The sequence below is a fragment of the Ipomoea triloba genome, chromosome 1, assembly GCF_003576645.1.
Source record: "Ipomoea triloba cultivar NCNSP0323 chromosome 1, ASM357664v1".
Classification (NCBI taxonomy): Eukaryota; Viridiplantae; Streptophyta; class Magnoliopsida; order Solanales; family Convolvulaceae; genus Ipomoea; species Ipomoea triloba.
The window spans coordinates 815,508-839,600 of record NC_044916.1 but is presented as its reverse complement, the minus strand read 5'-3'; the positions used below and the strand labels follow the sequence as shown (position 1 = coordinate 839,600).

At 37.0% G+C, this 24,093-nt stretch overlaps 4 protein-coding genes and 1 long non-coding RNA gene across 12 annotated transcripts in view; 4 read left to right on the top strand and 1 right to left on the bottom strand.

Moving 5' to 3' along the window:
* The window catches only part of LOC115999880, a 9,587-nt gene extending 8,241 nt beyond the window's left edge, over positions 1 to 1,346 (bottom strand). For 2 of the 6 annotated variants that reach the window (XR_004094046.1, XR_004094043.1), the window contains exon 1: positions 1,267 to 1,346. This is a non-coding gene — a long non-coding RNA (uncharacterized LOC115999880). The remainder of the gene's footprint in view (positions 1 to 1,266) is intronic. The other 4 variants (XR_004094048.1, XR_004094049.1, XR_004094047.1 and 1 more) reach the window with 3 other exon arrangements.
* Positions 1,347 to 3,898: 2,552 nt separating this feature from the next.
* On the top strand, positions 3,899 to 7,541 carry LOC116024565 (heat shock 70 kDa protein, mitochondrial-like). Its single transcript, XM_031265481.1, has 6 exons — positions 3,899 to 4,072; positions 5,014 to 5,090; positions 5,184 to 5,262; positions 5,348 to 5,914; positions 6,006 to 6,626; positions 6,713 to 7,541. The coding sequence occupies exons 1-6, from the start codon at positions 3,998 to 4,000 to the stop codon at positions 7,319 to 7,321; spliced, it is 2,028 nt and encodes a 675-aa protein (XP_031121341.1). The 5' UTR covers positions 3,899 to 3,997; the 3' UTR covers positions 7,322 to 7,541.
* A 421-nt stretch (positions 7,542 to 7,962) lies between these two features.
* LOC116024573 (succinate dehydrogenase subunit 3-1, mitochondrial-like) lies at positions 7,963 to 10,455 on the top strand. The gene is made up of 5 exons (XM_031265492.1): positions 7,963 to 8,119; positions 9,053 to 9,129; positions 9,217 to 9,295; positions 9,467 to 9,544; positions 9,679 to 10,455. Exons 1-5 carry the CDS (start codon positions 8,045 to 8,047, stop codon positions 10,045 to 10,047), a joined length of 678 nt encoding a protein of 225 aa, XP_031121352.1. The 5' UTR covers positions 7,963 to 8,044; the 3' UTR covers positions 10,048 to 10,455.
* Positions 10,456 to 12,105: 1,650 nt separating this feature from the next.
* Positions 12,106 to 18,144, top strand: LOC116025068 (myb-binding protein 1A-like protein). The gene is made up of 8 exons (XM_031266142.1): positions 12,106 to 12,778; positions 12,938 to 13,063; positions 13,141 to 13,338; positions 13,692 to 13,916; positions 14,020 to 15,135; positions 15,433 to 15,720; positions 16,223 to 16,667; positions 16,930 to 18,144. The coding sequence occupies exons 1-8, from the start codon at positions 12,200 to 12,202 to the stop codon at positions 17,784 to 17,786; spliced, it is 3,834 nt and encodes a 1,277-aa protein (XP_031122002.1). The 5' UTR covers positions 12,106 to 12,199; the 3' UTR covers positions 17,787 to 18,144.
* Positions 18,145 to 20,499: 2,355 nt separating this feature from the next.
* LOC116033146 (fatty acid amide hydrolase-like) lies at positions 20,500 to 23,988 on the top strand. 3 transcript variants are annotated; one of them, XM_031275916.1, is made up of 10 exons: positions 20,500 to 20,785; positions 21,107 to 21,198; positions 21,311 to 21,420; positions 21,516 to 21,576; positions 21,907 to 22,097; positions 22,180 to 22,309; positions 22,474 to 22,551; positions 22,627 to 22,774; positions 23,425 to 23,537; positions 23,632 to 23,988. In XM_031275916.1, exons 2-10 carry the CDS (start codon positions 21,120 to 21,122, stop codon positions 23,700 to 23,702), a joined length of 981 nt encoding a protein of 326 aa, XP_031131776.1. In that variant the 5' UTR covers positions 20,500 to 20,785; positions 21,107 to 21,119; the 3' UTR covers positions 23,703 to 23,988. The 3 variants fall into 3 exon arrangements, with proteins under 3 accessions (XP_031131776.1, XP_031131768.1, XP_031131773.1); XM_031275908.1 differs by having other exon boundaries at positions 20,502 to 20,785; positions 23,636 to 23,983; XM_031275913.1 differs by lacking the exon at positions 20,500 to 20,785 and adding an exon at positions 20,823 to 20,940 and having other exon boundaries at positions 23,636 to 23,985.
* Positions 23,989 to 24,093: the final 105 nt, after the last annotated feature.

The window sequence follows — 24,093 nt, the reverse complement described above, 5'->3', positions numbered from 1 at the left end:
GGGGGGGGGGGGGGGGGGGGGGAGGAAGTGGTGATCAAACCAGTAACCTCCTATCCTAAAGTCACATGCCTATGTCACTTAACCACACGATCATTGGCTAATTTGTAAGTTTGAGCTTTCCTTATGTAGGTTGATTTTGCAAGAACATTACTCATACATTGAGAAAAGGGGATAGATGAGAAGTAGCTGTGATTTTATACGTTACTGGACAAATCTCGACTGGGTGGTTCAACATAAGCTCCATCTGCCACTATACTTGCAGCCAGAATTCAGCAGATTTGGGCATTTGGCTGCATGACCATTTCTCAGTGTTTTGGGCCTAACTTGGAGTCCACAAATCCAAATGGGTATCATCAAGTCATATTTGAAAGCTAGTTCATAGACCTGCATCTCTTGCAAGGGACCCAAGCCCTGATCAAAGCCAAAAACAGTCAGGAATAGCCCGCAATCACTGATCTACTGCAGTCCAGTAGAGCCTTCTTTGCTTTGTCAGAGACTTGGAGTGTCCAACCGAGCACTCCAACTGTGAATTTGAAATGATCCTATTCCACATTCGCATACGAAACATTCATACTAGAGTGAACCTCGTGGTAGGATTGGGTCGGAACACCATCTAAACGTATTTTTGAAATCAGAGAAATATTTTACATCTCCTTCTCATGTTTTTCCCGTCTAGTAAACCATGTAGTAAGCTGGCAGGGAGATCTATTGGACATGATTGAAAATCAAAATCCTCTGCCTACAATGGAACAAAAATCCATTGTTTGCAAATATATCTCTAACATTGAGCATATGAGCATATCTTCTAAACATAAAGCATGCTTAAGCAGTTAAGCTTAAGTTTTCACATGCTAATTGATTACAAAATTTCAACCCAAAATTACAAAAAAAGATATATATTCTGCTAAATCTATTTGAAATTAATGCCCAAAATCCTACACGTTTTCCCACTTCCCAAATCGACAATCTAGTCATTATCCTCAATCTATACAAAGTCTTACTTATCAATCGACAATAAGTTAGCTTTGGAAAGCTGAAATCTTTATTCAATCTATACAAAAGTCTTACGTATCAAATTTTATTAAATATGGATCCAAAGATGTATCATGTAATCATGTATATATATCAGCTATTCATACACTTCAGGCGATTCGGAAGCAAAAGACTTGAAGAAGATATTAGCACACGAATACACAAGGCGCATATACACACAGAACATAAATCAATGGCGTCTGAGAATCTAGTTCTCATAAAGCATTCTCGTACCTTGAGGAAGATGAGCAACGAAGATTCCGATGAAACTAGCGGGGGAGAAAGTGGATGATAGAGAAGAAAATATCTCCAGCTTCTATCAAGGGAAGATGATTTTTATATATGTACGGATGGATCATGGATATGAACCCGTTGCTGATTTGTTGCGGGCCTACTTCCTGGTCGGTGACGTGTAAAGTGCACTTTGTCATTCAACCCGTTCCTCATAGCAGGCAAATTATACTATGCACCACGTACCCAAACGACGTCGTTTTGAGCATTGTAAACTAATTTTCCGTTTTTTTGGAAATCACGTTTCCCGTTTCGGCCGGTTTATGTATTTATGTTAATATTATGTGTATTCCAGACAATCATTCTGTGTATTCTAGGCAACCGTTCTGTGTATTATATGCAACCGTTATGTGTATTCATGTTAGTAACACATGCTGTGATTTCATGTTAGTAACACATGTTGTGATGTGTTTGTGCATTCGAATGTTTATGAGGATGAATTCTGTGTATTTTGTGTAAATATTATGTGTATTCATGTTATTAACACAAGTTGTGATGTGTTTGTGCATTTGAATGTTAGGAGGATGAGTTATGTGTATTTTGCGCCAATATTCTGTATATTATGGGCAAACATTCTGTGTATTCTAGGCAAACGTTCTGTGTATTCTATATAATGATTATGTGTATTATAGATAATGAATTCCCTGGAATCATTCGCGTCCACTAACATCTGTGTATTTTGTGCCAATATTCTGTGTATTCTGGACAAACATTCTGTGTATTCTAGGCAAACGTTCTGTGTATTATAGATAATGATTATGTGTAGTATAGATAATGAATTCCCTGAGTCATTCGCGTCCGCGTCTACTAACACCGAAACGACGTCGTTTTACGTACGTGATGCACATTGCTATGTGCAGCGTGGTGCAGGGTATAACGATTGCTCATAGCATCCTTAGGCCTTCCTTAATAGTTAAACTTGTGTGTGGTTTTTGAGGAGTTTTTGTAAGTGTGATTAGTAAAGAGAAAATGAGGTGGAATAAACAAATAAAAAGAAAAAACAAAACAAAAAAAAAAGTAAAAATAAAAAAAATAAAGGAATTACGGTGAAATGCAGTACTTTCTAACAGGGGACCCACCCTTCTCTGCCAAAAACTCCAATTAGGAGGAGAAAAGAACACCATAAAACAACCCATTCCCATTTGTTAAAATCCCAGGTTCAAGTTTTTAGGACTGCAAAATCTCAAGAAAACATGCTAATGGGGTTGGCCTTAGTAGTGGAGTTATTTCACGGTTATTGAGGAGTTTTGTAAGTGTGATTAGTAAAGAAAAAATGAGAATGGATGAAAAAAAAAAACAAAACAAAATTGAATTAAAAATAATAATAATCAGTTGAATTGTCAGGCGCGCCTGCCGTGCACGTTACATGCTTTGTTTATATTTTCTTTTTATTGGGCCCACAAATATCTCTTAATTTGTAGAACTACCTGACCATTATCTCTCTTAGTTTCTCTATCATCCATGTGTCAAAAAGTCTGACATGATCTCCATAAAAAACCTCTGATAATGATGCTCTTAGAGCAATCGAGTTTTTTTATCGTTATTGAGGAGTTTTTGTAAGTGTGATTAGAAAATAGGAAATGAGATGAGAAGGAAAAAATCAAATTGAGAAAAAAATAATTAAAAAAAACAGTATGTCAGTCGCGCTTGCGTTGTTCGCGATACGTGCACAACACAGCTCTTTCTTCGATTTTCGGAAAACCTTTTACTGTTTCAATGTCTTGAATTAACTAAAGTTTCACTCCTCTCTCTCTCTCCTACACTCTTTTTATTCCAAGTAGGCAAAGCACTGTTCCAGGAACTACCAATTATCCACTGATGTAGATGCCCTTATACGGTGGACCATGGTCGCAAAAAGAAGCCATTTCAGTAAGTAGGAAACAGTTCCTGCAAGTTGTAATAGAACTCCGTAACTGATACTACAGTTCATCTCAAAAGATACTGCTTCATATTTGTTTTTATATTATCGAATGAAACTGCAGTTATATCGAAAAGGAACTGCAGTTGTGTTGAGAATGAACTGCAATTGCCCAGGGCGAAGCCGTTTCAACCGTGACAACAAATAACAAAAGTAATATGGGCTTTTAATACCAGAATTGCATGGTTCAGTGGGTAATTATTTTTTTTTTTTTTGGGAGGGGAAGAAACCATGGATTTCAATATAACGTAGAATTCAGAGAACACAAATACCATGGCCTAAAATAAAATTTCACAGAAAAAAGTATTAAAAGGACTAAAAGTGTTCAAAATACGATAGTATAAGATACTTATACAAAAATAATAATAATATGAGATATTTTTAATAGCGACAAAATTTAAGATTTACCACAAAACAAGAAACTTTCACTGAAATTAATTCATTTTGAAGCTATATTAATTTAATTTATCCCTTTATGAGCTTAGGTAAATTCATGAATTTTATCTGGTGAAATCGGAAACATGGGTTATATTGAGAAAAAAATAAAAAAAATAAAAAAGAGGAAATTTTAGTACCAAGTAGTCAAGTACACCTATCATTTCCATCGCCGCATACTCCGTTTTCTCTCTTTCTTGCTCCATACTCCATCGACTTGTACTTATTTATTTCCTCCATTTCTCTGTCCCAGACTCCCAGTATTTGCCCGCGCTGGCTGCCTAAAACCCTAAACCCTAACAGAATCTTCGACCGTATCCAATGGCCACCGCCGCGTTGCTCAGGTCTCTTCGTCGCCGCGACCTTGCTAACTCTTCACTGTCTGCCTACAAAACGGTATGCCTTTCGTTTACTCTCTTATTTCTTCATTTCCACCGGATATCAGCTGTTTATTTCATTGATTGATTCAGGGATGTGTATTCTCGGTTTATGTTAATACTGTAATTGGTCTAAATAGACTGGACAGGTTTCGAGCTTTATGTTTTGAATTTAGATTCTTTGTTATGTTCATACATTTCTTGTGCTGAGATTCTGGAATAGACAAATGAATCACCCCATTCATGAAAAATCTTGTGCTAAACATTCATAAAAGCATCCATACAAGCTCAAGCCACTAGGCAAGGTCATTTTCTCCCAATAGAATTCAGGCTACTGATTTTTTAAACTTGGAAATAGTACTTTTTGCACTGTAAGCATATACAGATAAACTGAGCTCATTATAACTAGTCAATTTCTAGGTTTATGTTTGATTTATTCTGATAAAAGTATGGCTACTTGGTTAATTTGACACTTTAGCCTTACTGCACCTTCTGATAAATTATGCAATAGTCTGTTTTCTTCCTGCTGGTCTCTGCCTATGTGTTAGTTTTTCAGTAAAGTCTAGGTTGCTTCTTTATACTTTAGTTATATCACAGTGAGTCCTTTCTATTAATCTTTATAAGGTCTCTCTTTGTATACTTTCTTGTGAGGTTTTTAAAATGGATAATGAAGTCCATACTTAAGCACCTTAAAAGGAGATGTCTGAAAGTATGAAGCGAAGCTGATTGATTGTTAACATTATTGAGTTTGATCACTGTGGGGTTGATTTATGAACTAGTAGCTGACTTCTGTTTATTATGAGTGGATGACTTTCCCCAATCTTAAAACTGTTACTGAGTCCTGACCCATATATTGATAGCATCCAGTTAGCCCATAGCCTCTTTAATTTTGATATGTTACGTGAAAGATTGTTTATGTTTGTTTTGGAGATGAATCTGTTTTCAACATGGCATGTGCAGTTCACTGCAAATTCCAAGTCGCCATGGGCATCATCACTCAGTGCTCCTAGATGGACTGGTCTGGCTAGACCATTTAGGTAATTTGATTACTCAAATTTTTAAGACTTAAATTTAGTATGTTGTTTCCGTTATCATCTTTATTCACTTCTCACTGTCATGCTGTTATGCAGCACAAGATCATCTGGACATCATATTATTGGTATTGATTTGGGTACAACAAACTCATGTGTTGCTGTCATGGAGGGAAAGGTATGATAGATTGTTCATTGGAATTATTTAACTTGTTTTTCATTTATTTGAAACACTAAAATGTGTGCTTCCTGTATTTATGCAGACTCCAAAAGTGATTGAAAATTCTGAAGGCTCTCGGACCACCCCTTCTGTGGTAGCTTTTAACCAGAAAGGAGAATTACTTGTTGGTACACCGGCCAAACGTCAGGCTGTCACAAATCCAACAAACACTGTCTTTGGGACCAAACGCCTGATTGGCAGGCGCTATGATGATCCCCAGACAGAAAAGGAAATGAAAATGGTTCCTTACAAAATTGTGAAGGCCCCTAATGGAGATGCTTGGGTTGAAGCAAATCAACAAAAATATTCTCCTAGTCAAATTGGAGCCTTTGTTCTGACAAAGATGAAGGAAACTGCTGAGGCTTACCTGGGGAAGCCTGTATCAGAAGCTGTGATCACTGTTCCAGCTTATTTTAATGATGCTCAGAGACAGGCAACTAAGGATGCTGGGCGAATTGCTGGCCTCAATGTATCAAGGATTATTAATGAGCCTACTGCTGCTGCACTTTCTTATGGGATGAATAATAAAGAAGGTCTTGTTGCAGTTTTTGATCTCGGTGGTGGAACTTTTGATGTTTCCATTTTGGAAATTTCAAATGGTGTTTTTGAGGTATGTGAAATTGTTTCAGTTTCTGAGTTGGTGGTATATGTTGAACCTTATGTTGAGTTGTAAACACAGCTGATTGGTTATCTTCATGCAGGTAAAAGCAACTAATGGTGACACCTTTTTAGGAGGGGAGGACTTTGACAATGCTTTGTTGGATTTTTTGGTGAATGAGTTTAAAAGAACTGATAACATTGATCTTACAAAGGACAGACTTGCCCTGCAGAGGCTTCGTGAGGCAGCAGAGAAAGCTAAGATAGAGCTTTCATCAACCACTCAAACTGAAATTAATTTGCCATTTATCACTGCTGATGCATCTGGAGCAAAGCATCTAAATATCACATTAACTAGGTCAAAATTTGAGGCTCTGGTGAACAATTTGATTGAGAGGACTAAGAATCCTTGCAAGAACTGTTTGAAGGACGCAGGAATATCTACCAATGAGGTGGATGAGGTCCTCCTTGTTGGTGGCATGACCCGTGTTCCGAAGGTGCAAGAGGTGGTTGCTCAGATCTTTGGCAAGAGCCCAAGCAAAGGGGTGAATCCTGATGAGGCAGTGGCAATGGGAGCTGCACTCCAAGGTGGTATTCTAGGCGGTGAAGTGACAGATTTGCTTCTTCTGGATGTCACTCCCTTGTCCCTTGGTATCGAGACACTGGGAGGTATCTTCACTAGATTGATTAATCGGAATACTACCATTCCTACCAAGAAAAGCCAGGTAAGGTCATTCGTTTTGGTCTTCGATTACTTTTTGGTAAGATTTGTACAATCTGCTAGAATTACCTGTGTGCTTCTTAATGTCAGGTGTTCTCCACAGCTGCTGACAACCAAACTCAGGTTGGCATTAAAGTACTGCAAGGCGAACGCCAGATGGCATCCGACAATAAACTCCTAGGCGAATTCGATCTCGTGGGAATTCCTCCCTCACCAAGAGGCATGCCCCAAATAGAAGTTACATTTGACATTGATGCCAACGGTATCGTCACAGTCTCGGCTAAGGATAAGGCCACCAACAAAGAGCAGCAGATAACTATCAAGTCATCTGGTGGCCTTTCAGAATCTGACATTGAGAGAATGGTGCAGGAAGCTGAGCTGCATTCCCAGAAAGATCAAGAAAAGAAGGCTTTAATTGACATTAAGAACAATGCAGACACTACTATTTACAGTATAGAGAAGAGTGTAGCTGAATATAAAGACAAAGTTCCCAAGGAAGTTACTTCTGAAATCGAATCAGCTGTGTCGGACCTGAGAAACGCCATGGCCGGAGATAACATTGATGATATCAAATCGAAGATTGATGCAGCAAACAAAGCTGTTTCTAAGATTGGTCAGCACATGTCTGGTAGTGGTGGTGGTGCTTCTGAAGGCAGTGAGCAGCCCCCTGAGGCCGAGTATGAAGAAGTCAAGAAGTAGATACATACGAGAACATTTTTGCATAGGGAAAGCAATTTTATTACGAGTTTGATCTAATTCTTGTTACTCTTTGTTTTGCCCATTCTTGCATTATTATAATTCTTGTAGCAGTATTGGCATTTTTCCTTTCCATCTTTATTGTACTACAAGACTAGAAGTATCAATAACTTACATATAAGTTATAAATAAATACAGATCGGAACGGTATATTGCCTTATTAGATCATTAGGACAAATTATTAGTAACTTTCTGAATATAATGTATTTTTTTAATACAATATATTAAAAATATATTATTTGTATATTGAACGTACATTATTTAATAGAATGGACAATTAGTTATTAGTGGTTAGTAAATCATGTTAGGTTAGTTATTGATTGATTATGTTATTAATACGTAATGATTTTAAAATAAATATTTGATAAAATTAGTGGTTAATTCGAGAGATATTGAATGTTGTTGCATAAAAATAAGGTGAAACACAAAAGGGATTAATGTAAATAGTATGGGTTGAGGAATAATTCCCATCCTTGAGTCCAAATGAATAAAATAAGAAAAAATGGGCTAAAGTACAAATAAAATGAGAGTAATTAGCTATTTAGCCATTTGAATGACAATATATTTAACAGAAAAGCATCTACTTAACCCCGAAAGTTAAATACGGAGGAAAAATTAGCAACACGACTTCAAAATACCTCACGGGAGCAAACGCAGACTTCTAAAATGGCGACTTCCGCCGTGCTCAGATCCCTCCGCCGCCGCGATCTGGCTTCCTCTTCCCTCTCTGCCTGCAAAACTGTATGCTCTTCATACGTATATATATAGTTTGTTTTTTGGCTTTATACACTTTGCTGTTATAGATTTTAATCATTTCTTCATTCGTATGATGTTGGAATGCTGTCTTCTGACGATTTCTTATCTAGAAATGGATCATTTGATTCTCTGTTTAATGCTGAGGTGTTTGCCATCTTTATCTGCTTGGTTTATCTTACGATTTTGCCGTATGTAATTGCTGCGAAAATTAGGGTTTTCTTCTTATTGATATTTGATCTGGTGTTATTGTTCGACATTAAGACCTGATTTTCTGTATGCCTTTGTACAAGGAAAAAATTGTTTAGTTGTACTTGCATTATCTGGAGGGTGATTACCTGTTAAATTTTGCTTTCACGTTTCACTGAATGTGTTATTTTTATAACCATCGTTATTGTATTTGCCATCGTTGTCATCTATTCCCAGGGAGTCATTCTAGGAGAGTAATAGACTAAATAGACAACTAAAAAGGTCAAACCCAAGCATTTCTTTTATAATCGCAATCATCTAGCTTTCCAATCTAGTATATTACAAAAAAAAAAAAAAGGCTTACTGTGAATGGTACCTAGGTAAGCGGACATCAACAACAATGATTATGCATTCGATTTGATGATTCTTGATTTCTAGTATGGTGAAATAGAGATTTGGAGGAGTATCTTAGAATTAAGATGATTGATCATTTAGAAATGTAATCTGTAAGCTCCCTGTTTTGCTTGATGACAACCTAAACCCCCTGACGTACCAATGCCATGAAAGTAAATGATGAATTTATTCCTTATAAGATCAGTGCTCTACTTTCACTGTGTTGCCAAAGCATCTATTAATTGTGTCCATTTCTTTCAGTCTCTCGTTTTGGTATGTAACATGAATAATTTATTTTTATTTGTTGAGCTGAATTTATATTTTATATTCAATGTGCAGTTCACCGCCAATACCAATTCATCATTGGCATCATCAGTTACTGGTACTAGATTGGCTGGTATTGCTAGGCAATTTAGGTATCTTTAACTAAACACTTATGAATTTCCTTTGTTTTCATTCCCTTGTGTTCCTATGTCATCCATAATGTTTTCATATTGATGCAGTTCAAAAGCCAGTGGAAATGAAGCTGCTGGTATTGACTTGAGTACTGTGAACTCCCATAGCTCTGATAAAGAGAACAAGGTAAGATGAGTTTTTCCTTTTGCGATCAATTCTTTTTATTTTTAGTTTTTACATTTTTTATTGCTTACAATGCTTGTGTGTTTTTTTTTTTTTTTTGGTTTGTGCTGTACTGCCCTTGTAGATCTCTTATGTGAACACTTTCTATTATTAAATTTTTTTGAAATATCTTAGGTCACCCCATCTTTGGCTGCTGCTTACCAGAAAGGATTATTTGTTGGTATGCCAGCCAAACATCGCGAGTTTCAACGGGTAAGGGTAGTCATGCTTTGGAGAACATCAGTATTATTTGATCCTGATGACTTTTTCCTTCATTTTCTTCTGATCTGGAGAAATGACTCCCTGTGTGGAATCTAATTGCACTTTTCTTAATAACATCATTTCAGGTTTTCTCTACAATTGCATCTGACAACCTAACTGATGATGGGAAAAAGGTTCTTCGCCCATTATCACCTCATCTTCCTGTTTATACGCCCCAGAGTACTTCAACTTCATCTATTCTGCATAGAATCTCTGGAGCTTACCTAGCCGGTGTTGCTTTTGGCTTTCATATTCTTTACCTGAAATTAGGTTCAGTTTGCCTCAGCTACAGTGATTTCTACCAGTTCTTCTACTATACATCAAAGCTCAGCGAACTTTCTCTCGAGGTAGCTGCAGTAGCTATGGCCTATCATGTGATCAATGGGGTTCGTCATTTAGTGGCAGATTTTTCAGGATACCTCTTTCCTAAAATCGGAAGAAAGAAATTGAAATGAATGTAAAATGTCCCATCGGTTCTCCTAGCAAAATGAAGGAGTTTAATCTGGAATAAATAAAATGCCAGACCCTGTGCACAAGGCTTCCCGCAGCATGCAGGAATGAGATAAATATTTAGAATTTTCCCTTCAGAAAGACCAGGTTTCTACTTCATGTTCTGCTATCCTGTTTCCCGCATTTTGTACTTAAACCCAGAAGCTTGGTGGTTCTTGGTTGTCCTGAACCTGCGTGTGCATCTTGCGAAATTTCTAGTAGAAATGACTGGTGACTTTTTGTGAACTAATGTTTTAGTGCATGAATAAATATTGTGATTTGCATTTCATAGTCACTATGCTTTGTAACATTTTCTTTTCTGTGGGCATGTTGACTGCAGCATATAACCCAGAGTTTATTGCAATTTTTTGATATCTGAGTTTGGTTTAAGCATATTTGAATTGAATATTGGCGTATTCCCTACCAGGCTTTGATAGTAGCCTTTGAGTGTCTGTATTGGCAATTTGATCGTGTCATTGACAAATATGCTTTGAGTGTCTCTATTGACAATTTGATCATGTCATCGTGTCATTGACATTTTTTTTTTAAATGAGAAAAGTCACTGTTCGAATATGTGCCCTACTAAGTGCTGTTCTTTTGTAATAATTTGTAAAGCATAACATTAGAAAGACTATAAATATTTTTGTGCAAAATTTGTATAAATTAAAGACTTGAACATAATGGTAAATTTTTGTAAATGGGCAATAAAATGTCCAATTATAACAAATCTAAATAATACGTAGTATAATAAGTTAAGGTTGTGTTTGGTTGGTGGGTTTAGGCATAAGGAATGTGTATAAAAGTGATTGCTTAGTGTTTGGTTGATAGGTTTTGTAAATGCTACTATGGATTTGGAATACCCATTAATGAGAAAACACATACCTTTATTAAATAAATGTTTCATTTCCCTTCCTCATTTCTTCCCCAACTATTAATAATCATTCCCATTCCACCCAACTACCAAGCATCATAAATACTTTCACCAAAATTCATTATCATTACCAAGTATTTGATACCCATTCTGATTCTGATTCCCATGTGCGAATCAAACACACCCTAAATAAATTATTACGGAGTATCTTTTAGCTTATGGGTGCTATCCCCATTGCCTTGGGCCTAAGTATGATGGGTTGGCAATTAAATATTGCGAGTTCTAACCTCAACCATAACTGTAAATTTTAAAGTATGATGGTATAATTTTTCAGTCCTCTTCTTGTAATGGCCCTAGCAGGTGGAAGGGAAAAATCAAGTATGAGGAGGGGAGTTGATGATGAGCAATCTGGAAATAAAATCAGAGGACGAAGTAAGGAAACGACACCGTATGATATTGGAAGTTGAAGGCAGTTGGTATTAATTTAAACGACAACGTTTGAGGGCCAGCCGTTGGAAGGGCAATCCGACGACGTCGTTGAGGGCGATTATATAGTGCATTGCGCTCAGAGAATCCCGGAGGTTTGTTAGTAAATTCCTTAGCTAGAAAAAATGGATATTGTCCATATATACTTGTATTTTGTTAGATGGATTTTTATGCTGAATTTTATGGAATGAAATATGGTTTCTTTCTCTACATTCTACTCTAAACCCTACCCCTTCTACTCTGAACTTTCTTCTCTCTTTTCTGCTACATCTTAAGGCTTCTCAAATATTATCAATGATGATATGTCTGGTATTCGATATTCCAATGGTATGTCATATTTTCTTTAATGGCAATTAACTATTAAGGTGATTTTTTTAATAAAAATTACTCGGTAATATTTCTAATTACATTTACTTAAAATAGTAGTCTAAAATTAGTAGTACTCAAAAAAAAAAAAAAGAAGAATTGTATATTAATCTATTGGAACAAACAAGCCCTAACTCCCTGATTAATTGACATAATTGTGGCTCTCTAGTTTTTTTTTTTTTTTTTTTTTTTAAACCTAACCAATTCGCATTCGGAGAATTTGCTAAAATCTTGGGTCGGGTCTGGCCCGTTTTGTCTAAAAACCCTACAATGCATAAACCCTATAGGGTTTGTGTTTTGTCTTCCCTTCACTCCCTCACAGGCACCACACCAGTACGAAACGATCTCAACCTATCTTCCCTCTTCTTTCTCAGCTTCTCTTTTGGTTCGGATAGATGGGGAAGAAAAGAGTTGCAGAGTCCGGAGACGAATTGGACAATCCAACCCTGGAGAATGTTAATTCCGAGCCGTCGACAAATAAAATGAAGAAGAAGAAGAGGAAAGAAGCTGAACCAGAAGAGCAGAGTAATGCTCCATCAACCTCAAAGAAGAGTTCTTCTACCAATCCAATGGAGGTAAAAAAGGAGAAGAGAAAACGGGACAAAGAGAGGCACCACGAAGAATCCGACAACGCGGAGCCTAAGCCGAAACAGATGGCTTTCGAATTCAAAGATGACGAGAAGACTGCGGAGGATACTTCTCCCAGTAGTAGCGGCGCGGCTTTGCCTGAGTTTCACATTGGCGTGTTTAAGCAACTTGCCGCTGCTGATTCTTCTGCCAGGGAAGCTGCAGCTCAGATGCTGGTTACGGAGTTGCGGCAAGTGCAGAAGGCGTATGATGAGCTCGAGAATAAGGAAAGTATTGATGGTGAGTTGAAATTGGAAGCTGATAAGGGTGATGGGTTGAATAAATGTGCGCCGTCATTGAGATATGCTGTTCGGAGGCTCATTCGTGGAGTCTCTTCATCAAGAGAGGTGCGTTTCAGGCTTTCAGCATATTATTGTTCCGAAATCTCTGCCATCCTTTAAACAAGTGCAAGGGAAAAAAATAGTCTTTATTATACTTTTAACCTTACGGTGTTATTTTTTTTTTTTTAATTTTTTTTATCATCCTCTGGATTCTATCAATTGCAGTGCGCAAGACAAGGTTTTGCATTAGGCTTGAGTATTTTAGTCAGTGCAGTTCCTAGCATCAAAATGGACTCTCTGTTGAAGTTAATTATTGATTTGGTTGAGGTTACTTCTTCAATGAAGGGCCAGGTGAGTAGATTCAAAATCACTAATTTCATGTACTCAATAACAATTTCCATATGTGAATTGCTAAGTTGGTTTTGTAGGAAGTAAGGGACTCCCTGTTAGGACGCTTGTTTGCTTATGGAGCTATTGCAAGATCAGGAAGACTAACCGAGGAGTGGATTAAAGATAAAGATACTCCGTATATCAAAGATTTTATTGGTTCTTTAGTCTCGCTAGCAAATAAGAAGCGGTATTTACAAGAACCTGCTGTCTCAATTATTTGGGAATTGGTTGAGAAGGTACTTCATCCTTTGGTAAATATGTTGGAAGGCATTTAGTCAATAGTTCTGATTTCTCACATCTTTTGAATGAAATATTTTTGCATGCACTTGTGATGACTCCAAAGGGATTATAGTTGCTTATGTTGGGTCACATTTATTTGACTCATCACCCATCATCAGAAATACACTGTTTACTTAGTCAAGGAGATTGGTGAGAAATGGTCAATATTGTGATGTTAATTTGATGGACTTACTAAAGAAGAAGAGGGGAGGGGGATCAGTTGAATGGTTATATACTCTAATTATCTTCATATTTTTAATTTTTAGTTTTTAATGCTTTCACTTTAACTTCTTGTTTTCTGGTAATCCAGTTACCTGTTGAAGCATTGTCAAATCATGTGTTTGAAGCTCCTGGACTTCTGGAGTGGTTTGAATGTGCAACTGAAGTAGGAAATCCTGATGCATTGCTTTTGGCTCTCAAAATGCAAGAGAAAGCTGGAGTTGATAAAACATTTGGAAAGCTTCTCCCTTCTCCATATAGCTTGAGTAGCCTGTTTTCTGCTGATTATCTGTCTTCTATTGCCACTTGCTTAAAGGTGATTTTTGAACTCCTCTCGTAATATTATTCTTACTTAAGCTAGTGTCCGTAATTGAGAAAATGGACTGTGCTTTGACTTTTAAACTTTATGGGATACACAGGAATCTACCTTCTGTCAGCCTCGAATTCATAGTGTATGGCCTGCCTTGGTAAATATCCTTTTACCTGATACTGTTTTGCAAGATGTTGATCCAGCACCAGTTTTAAATTCCACAAAGAAACACAAAAAAAGTCGCAAGGGAGAAGAGGATGTTGAGAAGAACCTTAGAAACTTTTGTGAAGTCATTCTTGAAGGATCACTTCTCTCGTCATCCCATGACCGCAAAAGTTTGGCATTTGATGTCATGCTATTGCTCCTACCAAAGCTGCCGGCGAATTATGCCAGCATTGTTCTGTCTCACAAACTTGTCCAGTGCTTGATGGATGTTCTTTCAACTAGAGATTCTTGGCTTTTTAAAGTTGCAGAACATTTTATGAAAGAATTATCTGAATGGGCAAAACATGATGATGAGAGAAGAGTGACTGTTATTGAGGCTTTGCAAAAACACAGCAATGGGAAATTTGATACTATCACCAGGACCAAAACAGTAAAGAATTTCATGGTGGAGTTTAAGAATGAATCTGGCTGCATGTGCTTATTCCGGAGCTTGACAAGCATGTTTCTGGATGAAGGGCATGCTTCAGAAGAACCTTCAGATCAGAGCCAAACAACTGATGACAATTCAGAAATAGGTTCAGTAGAGGATAAGGATTCTAATGGGGCATTAGGATTCTCTGATCTTTTGAAAAGTTGGGTTATAGAGTCTCTTCCGGGTGTTCTAAAGCATTCAGAATTAGACCAAAATGCAAGGTTCAAGTTGCAAAAGGAAATTTTGAAGTTTTTGGCTGTTCAAGGTCTCTTTTCTTCCACTCTGGGGTCTGAAGTTACATCTTTTGAATTGCAAGAAAAGTTTAAGTGGCCAAAGTCAGCCATCTCAAGTGCTTTATGTAGGATGTGCATTGAGCAACTACAGTCATTGCTGGCAAGTGCTCAAAAGGTAGAGGGATCTCATGCTCTGACAAGTGGTGCTGAAGCAAATGATTTGGGATCTTACTTCATGCATTTTGTAAACACATTACGAAGTATTCCTTCGGTTTCACTATATAGGTCCTTGAATGATGATGATGAACAAGCATTCAAAGAATTGCAGTCTATGGAAGCTCTACTCTTAAGAGAGGTTTGGCATTTTATTTAATACATTTGCACACCATACTGTGTGATATTTCTCTTGTTCTTTTTCTTCATACATTTGAGTATCTATATTTTATTTAATTAATATGAAACCTAATCTCACAAGTTGTTATCTTGTTTTATTATGTTCGTTTTCTGGGTTTTTATTTGTGGTGAACTAAAGGTTGTGCATTGTCTTTCTATGGGAAAAAAACAATTTCTGATTTTAAGCACAATGCCAATGCCAGCTCTCCTGTTATTTATGCAAGCTTATATTGTTTTCTCTGACTCCAAATGTTGGTAGGAGAGACATTCTGTTTCAAGTATGGATTTGAACAAGTGTCATGCCATGAGGTACTTGCTCATCCAACTGTTGCTTCAAATCCTACTACGACCTGGGGAGTTCTCTGAAGCTGCCTCTGAGCTTGTTATATGCTGTAAGAAAACTTTTGGCTCCTCTGACCTTCTTGGCTCCTCTGGAGAGGATGAATCAAATGAAAATGGTGCACCTGAACTAATGGATGTGCTTGTGGATACCATGCTTTCGCTTCTGCCACAGTCATCGGCTCCCTTGAGGACTGCCATTGAGCAGGTGAGTGCTGGAAAATATTTTTTTTCCTCAATTTTCTTATTGACAATAAACTGCAGTTGCATATTTCATCCTCTCTCTATCTTCATCATTTCAAAGTGTCTAACATCGTAGTTCTCTTTAAAGTTTATTATCTAAAACATAAATTTCGTAAGTAATGTTGAAGACGGTAAGCTTGTTGCAAAGCCTATCTGATTTTCCATTATCAGTATATGATATATTGGCATTATGCCTCTCCTTTTAACTAGAGGTCATGGCCTTCAGCTAGGCTTTGTTCCTATCCTTATATAGGCAAAGCAAAATTACTGTGTCACTTGATCTATACTATTGAGTGGCTAGTAATGGCCTAATGGGAGAAATAGCTAGTGATTGAAGGACATACCTATGTTCCCCTTGTTTATAATAATTTATAAATGCATTTACATGAATAATGCTTATTTAGTTTGTTTAGTATTTATGTGCTTTAGCATTACTGACTTAGTCAAACACAATCACATCTTTTCAGACTTTCAAGTATTTCTGTAATGATATCACGGATGATGGATTAGTTCGCATGTTGCGGGTCATTAAGAAAGATCTTAAACCAGCTAGACATCAAGATACAGATACTGAAGATGATGACGATAATGATCTTCTTGACATTGAAGATGAAGACGAGGAACCTGATGAGGATGAAATCAATGAAACAGCTGAAAGTGATGAGCAGACTGATGGCTCTGAGGCAGTGGTTGGAGCAGAGATTGCAAGCACAGAACTTCCGGATGCTTCTGATGATTCTGAATCTGATGAGGGAATGGATGATGATGCTATGTTCCGGATGGATTCATACCTTGCACGTATTTTCAAGGAAAAGAAGAACCAAGCTGGTGGTGAAACTGCTCAGTCCCAGCTTGTTCTCTTCAAACTTCGTGTTCTCTCCTTATTGGAGATTTACCTACACGAAAATCCAGGCAAGTCTTTGCTGTTCATCAAGTTTATATTACCTTGAGCCTAGTTTACATGAGCATCAAACCACTGTGTCAACTGTGTATCTTTTTTTATTCATTTTAACTATTCTCAATTGCATTCTATAGCTGTAACTATGATTCTGGATAGTGTTGTCTTAATTATGTTGGTAGTAAATCCCTTTTCCTATAAATAGCAGGTTTTCTAGGGTGAATCTTGGATACTGACACATGATCTTTAAATGCATTCCACATTGTTACTATGCAGGCGAGCCACTAGTGCTGAAAGTCTTTCAGAATTTGGCCCAGGCGTTTATAAATCCCAATGCCACCGAAGGTAGTGAGCAGCTTGGTCAACGTATTTGGGGGATACTACAAAAGAAGATATTTAAAGCAAAGGATTACCCGAGAGGGGAAGCTCTGCAGCTTCCTTTACTCGAATCTATTTTAGAAAAGTTCTTGAAATTGGCAGCTAGACCATTCAAGAAGAAGAAATCTGCTGCCAATCTTTCAAAGAAGAAGCAGTCTGTATCCTTGAACCGATACAAAATGATCAATTCACTCGCACAAAATTCTACATTTTGGATTCTGAAGATAGTTGATGGTAGAAACTTTCCAGAGAATGAACTTGAGAGAACTTTGGATATTTTCAAGAGCGTTTTGGCAGCCTATTTCGATAGTAAAAAATCTCAAATGAAGTCCGACTTTGTGAAGGAAATTTTCAAAAGAAGACCATGGGTTGGTCATCACCTCTTTGAATTCCTCTTAGAGAAATGTAGCAATGCAAAGTTGCAGTTCCGGCAAGTCGAAGGTCTTGATCTAATCCTCGAGACATTAAAGTCACTGGTGCCTGCAAACGCTGATCAAAGCAACCAGGAAGCATCAAAGAAAATGTTGAAAGGCAAGCTCCGCAAGCTCTCTCATCTAATTCAGGTTCTCGTGACAAACATGCCAGACAAGCAGTCCAGAAGAGCAGACGTGCGGAAATTCTGCAGCAAGGTATTTGGCATTTTATCAAGCCTTAACCTGACAGCGCCATTCCTCAAAGCTTTGGAACCCGATGGTCACACTGCTTGTGAATCTCAACTTGGCGATACATTTCTTGCTTTGAAGAAGCAGCAGTAGGGGAATTAGCATACCATCATACCATCCATATTCATTGGTGATACAGAACATACTGAGATCTACAGACATCTCTCTTGGTAATTATATGCTAGGAGGCTATAATTAGTCCTTTTTAGAATTGTTTACAGGTGGCTTCAGGATTTCCTTCCTGCTGTTTTCAATGAAGATTGTCACACTAGAATAGTTTTGGTTGCTACTGGTTTACCACAAAAACAGTGGCACCAATCAGATTTTGAGCTGCTAAAATGTTTGTACTTCACACACCCTATGTTAACTGTTGATTGGTTTCTCCTTGCATTTTATTGATGAACAATCTGCTCTATTTAGTACCAAATTTAAAGAAATTTATTTATTTTGAGTTTTCTTTCCTTTTTTTTTTTTTTTTTTTTTCATATCTTATTTTCTTGGAATATTGATCACTTGGAGTATTGTTATTAGGCAGTCTTAAATTTTTTGGTACTAAGAGCATCGTCATTGATTTAAGAAATGGAGATTTTGGCCAAATTTTTTCTGAGGTGGAGGAGAGAGGAGAGGAAGAATTTTATTGCTACAAATTTTTTTTTTGAGCTTTTTCGAAAATCTTTTAAAAAAACAGTTGTTACTTGATCTAAGAAAAAAGTCCAAAAGTTTAGAATTATTTGAGACCAATTGGACATGGGGCAATATAAAAGTGTGATTGCCCTTTTTCCTTAGAGCATCCCCAATAAGAATTTTAAAGAAGATATTTGGATTTTTTTTTATTATAGAAATCAGTGAGACACGTAATTACCTAGTGGACGTGAATTACCTAGTGGACGTGTCTCATTGCTCAAGGTATTTCCGAGTTTTCGCCAGCTAAATGAAAAGTCATTTGGCCGTTATGGCCGTTGCCAACCCACTAGGGTGTTTCAGAGTGTCCGCCAATTAGTGGCCACTCTGAAATGAAAAGTCATTTGGCCGTTGGCGGTTGCCAATGGCAACGGCCATAACGGCCAAATAAAAAAATTACAATAATAATTATTATTTTTATTTCCTATAAATTATTTTCTATAAATATCATGTCTTCAACAATTTTTAAACAATTTTCATCTTACTCTTAATTCATTCCTATACTACTGTCAATTTATACATTTCAAAGCAATTGGTTATAATTTTTAAACAATTAGTAGTTTATTAATTTTAATTTTATAATTTTCATTACAATTATAAACATATAATTCAAATAAACAAAGAAATAATTAAAATATATGATAGTAAAATGATGGGCCACAAAAAAAAACTGATAAAATAATAATTTTTGAACTTGTAAACAAATTGAAGGCTGTAACATATTAATTAAATAATAGATTGTGCAATCGATAAAGAAGTCTTTCGCCTTAGTAAGCTAGCTTTCTAAGCCCAGGTAAAACGTGGATCGATCTTGACGAAAATGGAACTAATTCTCTGTAATAGAAGAGTCAGAGTCCCTTCTTGACCAGACGAAGAGGATAGGAATTGATTTCTGCATTGACCCGAGGCGCAAAGTTCATAATTCAATGTGGTGGGATTTGCTTTAGTAGTAGTATTATAAGGATATTGATCTCTTATATAAGATGCACAACTGCTTTTAGGAGCCTTTTTTTTTTCATCCAACTAGTTTTATCGTAATAGAAGAAAAAAAATCAAACACCCAAAAACACCCATGTCTTTCTTGGTTGAACTAACCGACAATTTACAACAGTTGAATTCAAGGTTAACATATTCTGTACTTGCAGTTAATTGTTTAGTCTGTAATTGTCAATGTTATGATGTGCTTGCAATATGCTTTCAATTTATTTACATGTACATAAACAATTAATTGCATACACATAATGGGTATGTTTGGTTATTGGCGGATCCACCAATTTTCAACGTTTTGACCGAGGTCAAAACGCTGAAAAGCTGTTTGGTTAATGGCGATTTGGAGCAGCGGTTTCGCTCCAAACCGCCAAGTTGCAAAACGCTGCAAGTAGCAGCGTTTTGCAACAGCATTTTGGAAAAATATTTTATTTCCCCAAAATGCCCTTATAATTATAAAAAAAAAATAAAATTAACTTTTAGTTTGCCCAGCGGCCGTGCAAACATTGTTGTAAAGAAAAGGAGCCTTGAGGCTCCTTTTATAGGAGCCTCAAGGCTCCCTTCCTCACTTATCCCACTGATGTGGGATAAGTGAGGGGGAAAAGATTACAAAAGGGGAGCCTTAGAGGCCCCCCAACCCCCTCTTTTTTTTTTTTTTTTTTTTTTTTAACATTATTATTATTATTGTTGTTGTTATTATTATTATTGCTATGTTATTATATTTATGTATGTATATACATATATATATATATATATATATACCCTTTTGGTCATTTTACATGTCAACGGCTAATCTAAACAGCTAATTTTACCAAACATCTTTTTACAAACCGCTAATACAATTCACTGGTCAAATCCGCTAATACAATCCCCTATTTGATAACTGCTAACACAACCCGCTACCGCTAAATTCCAATCACTGATAACCAATCAAGCCCAATATATCGGCTATAAGTACATAAAATATTATTTTTGGACTGAATCACAATAAAATGTAGATCCTAATCTATGCTAATTTTTATTTTTTTAAAAAAAATTTTATATTCACATGTGCCAAAATAGTCTATTATAGCTGACGCAAATCATGGCAATGCCCGCTTCTCACTTCTCATCAGCTTTAATGAGGCAGTTGGCGAATGGCGAGTAGCGCGACGACGACTGGGAACAAGCCGGCCATAGCGCGCTGACCAAATGCGCAAAGTTCTGACCAACTCTGTCCTACTTTACAACTCCATATTGAATTTCAATAACTTCCCGCATCGACCACTACCTACCTATCGCTATAGCCGCGCATTAACACTTCTACCTCACTGTTCCTTTCAAAACAAAAAACCACTTCTACCTCACTGTAAAACGTCGCCTTCTCACTTCTTCTCTTTGATAACTGCTCCAACTTGTCTCCTAGCGATTCGATAAATTCAAAGGTATGTTCGATATATTCTCTGCGTTTATCGGTTTATGCGTAAATGTATATGTATATGCATATGTATATGTGAGTTTCTATAATTCTATTGTGAGAACGTGAGTGTACTTTTTTTTTTTTTTTGGTTTGATATCGTAGCGATTCGATAATTCGAAGGTCTGTTCAGTTTATTCTCTGCGTTTATGCGTATATGCGTATATGTGTGTATATGTTTCTATTCTGATTTCTGAGAACGTGAGTGTGATTTGTGTGTGTGTGTGTGTGTGTCGGTTATCCTTCATGTTCTTCTGGTGATTTGGTAGTTTTGATTTGATTGGATTAGATTTTATTGGAAAATGGGGAAGAAGAGGATGATGTTGCCTGCTAGTGAAGTTGACTTGACGGCGGTGAAGTACATACCGGAAAACATTCAAGGTTACTGATGTTTTATGGAAACGAAATCGTGCTGTTTTAGTTTCATGTATATATGATGTTACTGATTTGCTTGTTGATTGGTTGAATTTGGTGTGATGGCTTGAATTTGCAGCTCCGCATTTGACTGGATTTGGGTTGAAGTTGTTTGTCAAGTTAGCTGAAGCGCCATTTGTCGGATCATTGCTTATGGCTTACTTGAAGAACCAGAACGGATTAGTGGAGGTCTGATTAGTTTTTGCAGCTCGCTTCTCAATGTTGTTTGTCTTTTGTCTGGCTGTGACTATAAGTTTTGAAAATTGTTTATTTGTGATTGACAGATGTTGAAGCGCACTGTCATACCAGAGCCTCCTATGTTTAAGCCTGAGTTCCCACCTCAAGGTTTTGTGAAATTTCTGTGTTTTCTTTTCTATGTGTATAGTGATAATTAATGTGTATTATGATTATGATATTCTATTTGCTCACATTATGTTTTTATTTCAATTTCATTTAAACGAGTAGGTGTTGGTATATCAAATGCTCCATTTATATGCTGGTTGATTGAGTTGTTAGTTGTATAGCTTTGTCCAATCTTTTCCAGTAATGGCAAATATTATTGACTGAGATAACCCCTTGTGTAGAAAATTAGGTATCATGCATTTCTTTTGTGATTTACGATTACATGGCCTATAAACTTGGCATTGACTCTGTACTTGCAACATGTGAATTTAGAGCCAGAGCCTTGTGTATCTTTATTGGAGGAAGATGGAAAACCTCAAGATAGAGTTGACATTGCCTTGAAGTGTCTCCCATATTATGATCCTGCTAGCAACTGGAGTTCTCATTTGACCGCACCATTCCGCTACTGGAAGATTCGTGACTATGCACATGCATATAGATTGAAGCTCACAACTCCATCAGTGGTAAGTTACTTACAGTTTCTAGATCTCCATCCTTTTATATTTTTATCCAGTCTAGGAATAATGAGCAGCCATTTCACTACAGGTTGCTGAGCGCTTCATCTCTGCCATGGAGGAGTTTGATGCTAAGAACCCAACAGCACCTCTATTGATATCTTTCAAACCTGATGAGGTTAGAAAGCAAGCTGCAGCTTCCACACAAAGATTTGAGGAAGGTAATTGGATTCTTCACATATTTATATTCATAAATGGTTTAATAAGCATTTTACCATAGTTGCAGTTATGTAACTCAATAGCATGCCACCGTTAGTGGTGTCATTTTATGTTGACAAAAGTCTTCCATTTGGGATAGTTCCTTATTCAAGTGGGGGTTATGCAGGAAACGCATTGTCAATCTTGGATGGGATTTTTGTGGCAATTAAGGATGACATTAATCTCTACCCTCATACTACAAAGGGTAGGTCTCTGACTTGTCAGCTTTCGACCAATCTCTTTGCCAGGTTCATTTAAATGATCTCAATGATATCTACAGGTGCTACAACGTGGCTTCACGAGGTTTATGAAGTAGAGGAAGATGCAATTTCTGTTTCAAGATTACGCAGCTGTGGTGTGATTTTGGTTGGGAAGGCAAATATGCATGAGTTGGGCCTGGGTACAACAGGAAACAATCCCAATTATGGGTAGGTTTAACCCAGAAACTGCAAGTAACAGTAAAAAACTTTCGTTTTCTGCATCCAAAGCCTGAAGTGAACTTGTGAACAGGAAGTTGCTTTTGCAAAAAATTTTGGTCAGTACATTTCATGTATTTACTTGTACTGGAGTCTTCAGCTTGATTCCCTGATTTTAGATTTTATCTGATTTATCTGTGTTTATCATCTACCATTTAAGTCTTATAATCAGTCTAAAGGAAATAGCTCATCTTTCATGTGCTATTTGTAGTGGATCATATATATTGTGTCCAATTCAGTTATCAATGAAATGCTTTGTGTTTCAAGTTGCAACACTTTCTGCTGGTGCACCTTATTTACTTTTCCAGACATATTTTCCCTTGGATCCTAGTTTTTTTTTTGGGGTTGGGTGGGATGTTGTATTCAGTTCAGGGATTGCTATGGTAATCCTTCTTAATCTAATATTTTGAATTAATGTCAAATTGCTGCTTCCTGAATATGACATGGCTATGTAGATAAAGTAGTGTGGAGTGTGGAGAGTACATTTTACCTTCTTCCTTCACAGCTGTGGAAACCATATATTCTTTGACATATACTTATATATGTATGTTTATATGTGTGTATATCAAGTTCTCCATAAGTTACCATATTTTGCATGACAGGACAACAAGAAACCCACATGCTCCAGAAAGGTACACTGGTGGATCATCCTCAGGCCCTGCAGCAATTGTAGCTTCTGGGTTGTGTTCTGCTGCACTAGGAACAGATGGTGGAGGTTGTACAATTTATAACGCATCAGGCTTGTGAATCAACTTGTTCAGTCTTCTAAAATTGTTATAGTTGTTGAAGCTTGAGTTTTGATGGCAAAGGCAGGTTCAGTTCGGATTCCTTCTTCCCTCTGCGGTGTGGTTGGCTTGAAGACAACATATGGACGGACTGACATTGGAGGGTAAGCTCAATGTAGAGTTGCATTTGTAGCTTTGTTAATCATTCTCTTCTCAAACTGTTAAGCTTCTTCCATACATATGTTTTCATATAAAAAGGGCTTATCCTATTTACCTTAAGAAGGTTTTAAAAGATGGATTGGATATGTTTGATGTAGGCCTACATATGAGGTATAGTGGTAAGGTATTGGTAACTTACCCTGATTGAAGTTATCAAGAATGATGTGATGGCTAAAAGGTTCATGATGGATTTGCCACTTCATAGAATCAAGTAGAAAACCAATATCCATTTAGCTGCCTAACGAGATTGGAACTAAGATTAAGTTGAGTTGGGTNTAAAATCTTGGGTCGGGTCTGGCCCGTTTTGTCTAAAAACCCTACAATGCA

Excerpts from the sequence above, each read along its gene's own strand:
- LOC116033146 (XM_031275913.1), top strand. The coding sequence starts at position 21,120 with ATGGGGAAGAAGAGGATGATGTTGCCTGCTAGTGAAGTTGACTTGACG. Across the intron at positions 21,421-21,515 it reads ACCAGAACGGATTAGTGGAG|ATGTTGAAGCGCACTGTCAT; the intron begins GTCTGATTAGTT and ends TGTGATTGACAG. Across the intron at positions 22,098-22,179 it reads AGCTCACAACTCCATCAGTG|GTTGCTGAGCGCTTCATCTC; the intron begins GTAAGTTACTTA and ends ATTTCACTACAG.
- LOC116025068 (XM_031266142.1), top strand. The coding sequence starts at position 12,200 with ATGGGGAAGAAAAGAGTTGCAGAGTCCGGAGACGAATTGGACAATCCA. Across the intron at positions 12,779-12,937 it reads GAGTCTCTTCATCAAGAGAG|TGCGCAAGACAAGGTTTTGC; the intron begins GTGCGTTTCAGG and ends TATCAATTGCAG. Across the intron at positions 13,064-13,140 it reads CTTCTTCAATGAAGGGCCAG|GAAGTAAGGGACTCCCTGTT; the intron begins GTGAGTAGATTC and ends TTGGTTTTGTAG.
- LOC116024573 (XM_031265492.1), top strand. The coding sequence starts at position 8,045 with ATGGCGACTTCCGCCGTGCTCAGATCCCTCCGCCGCCGCGATCTGGCT. Across the intron at positions 9,130-9,216 it reads GGTATTGCTAGGCAATTTAG|TTCAAAAGCCAGTGGAAATG; the intron begins GTATCTTTAACT and ends ATATTGATGCAG. Across the intron at positions 9,545-9,678 it reads AACATCGCGAGTTTCAACGG|GTTTTCTCTACAATTGCATC; the intron begins GTAAGGGTAGTC and ends ACATCATTTCAG.
- LOC116024565 (XM_031265481.1), top strand. The coding sequence starts at position 3,998 with ATGGCCACCGCCGCGTTGCTCAGGTCTCTTCGTCGCCGCGACCTTGCT. Across the intron at positions 5,091-5,183 it reads GGTCTGGCTAGACCATTTAG|CACAAGATCATCTGGACATC; the intron begins GTAATTTGATTA and ends GCTGTTATGCAG. Across the intron at positions 6,627-6,712 it reads TTCCTACCAAGAAAAGCCAG|GTGTTCTCCACAGCTGCTGA; the intron begins GTAAGGTCATTC and ends TCTTAATGTCAG.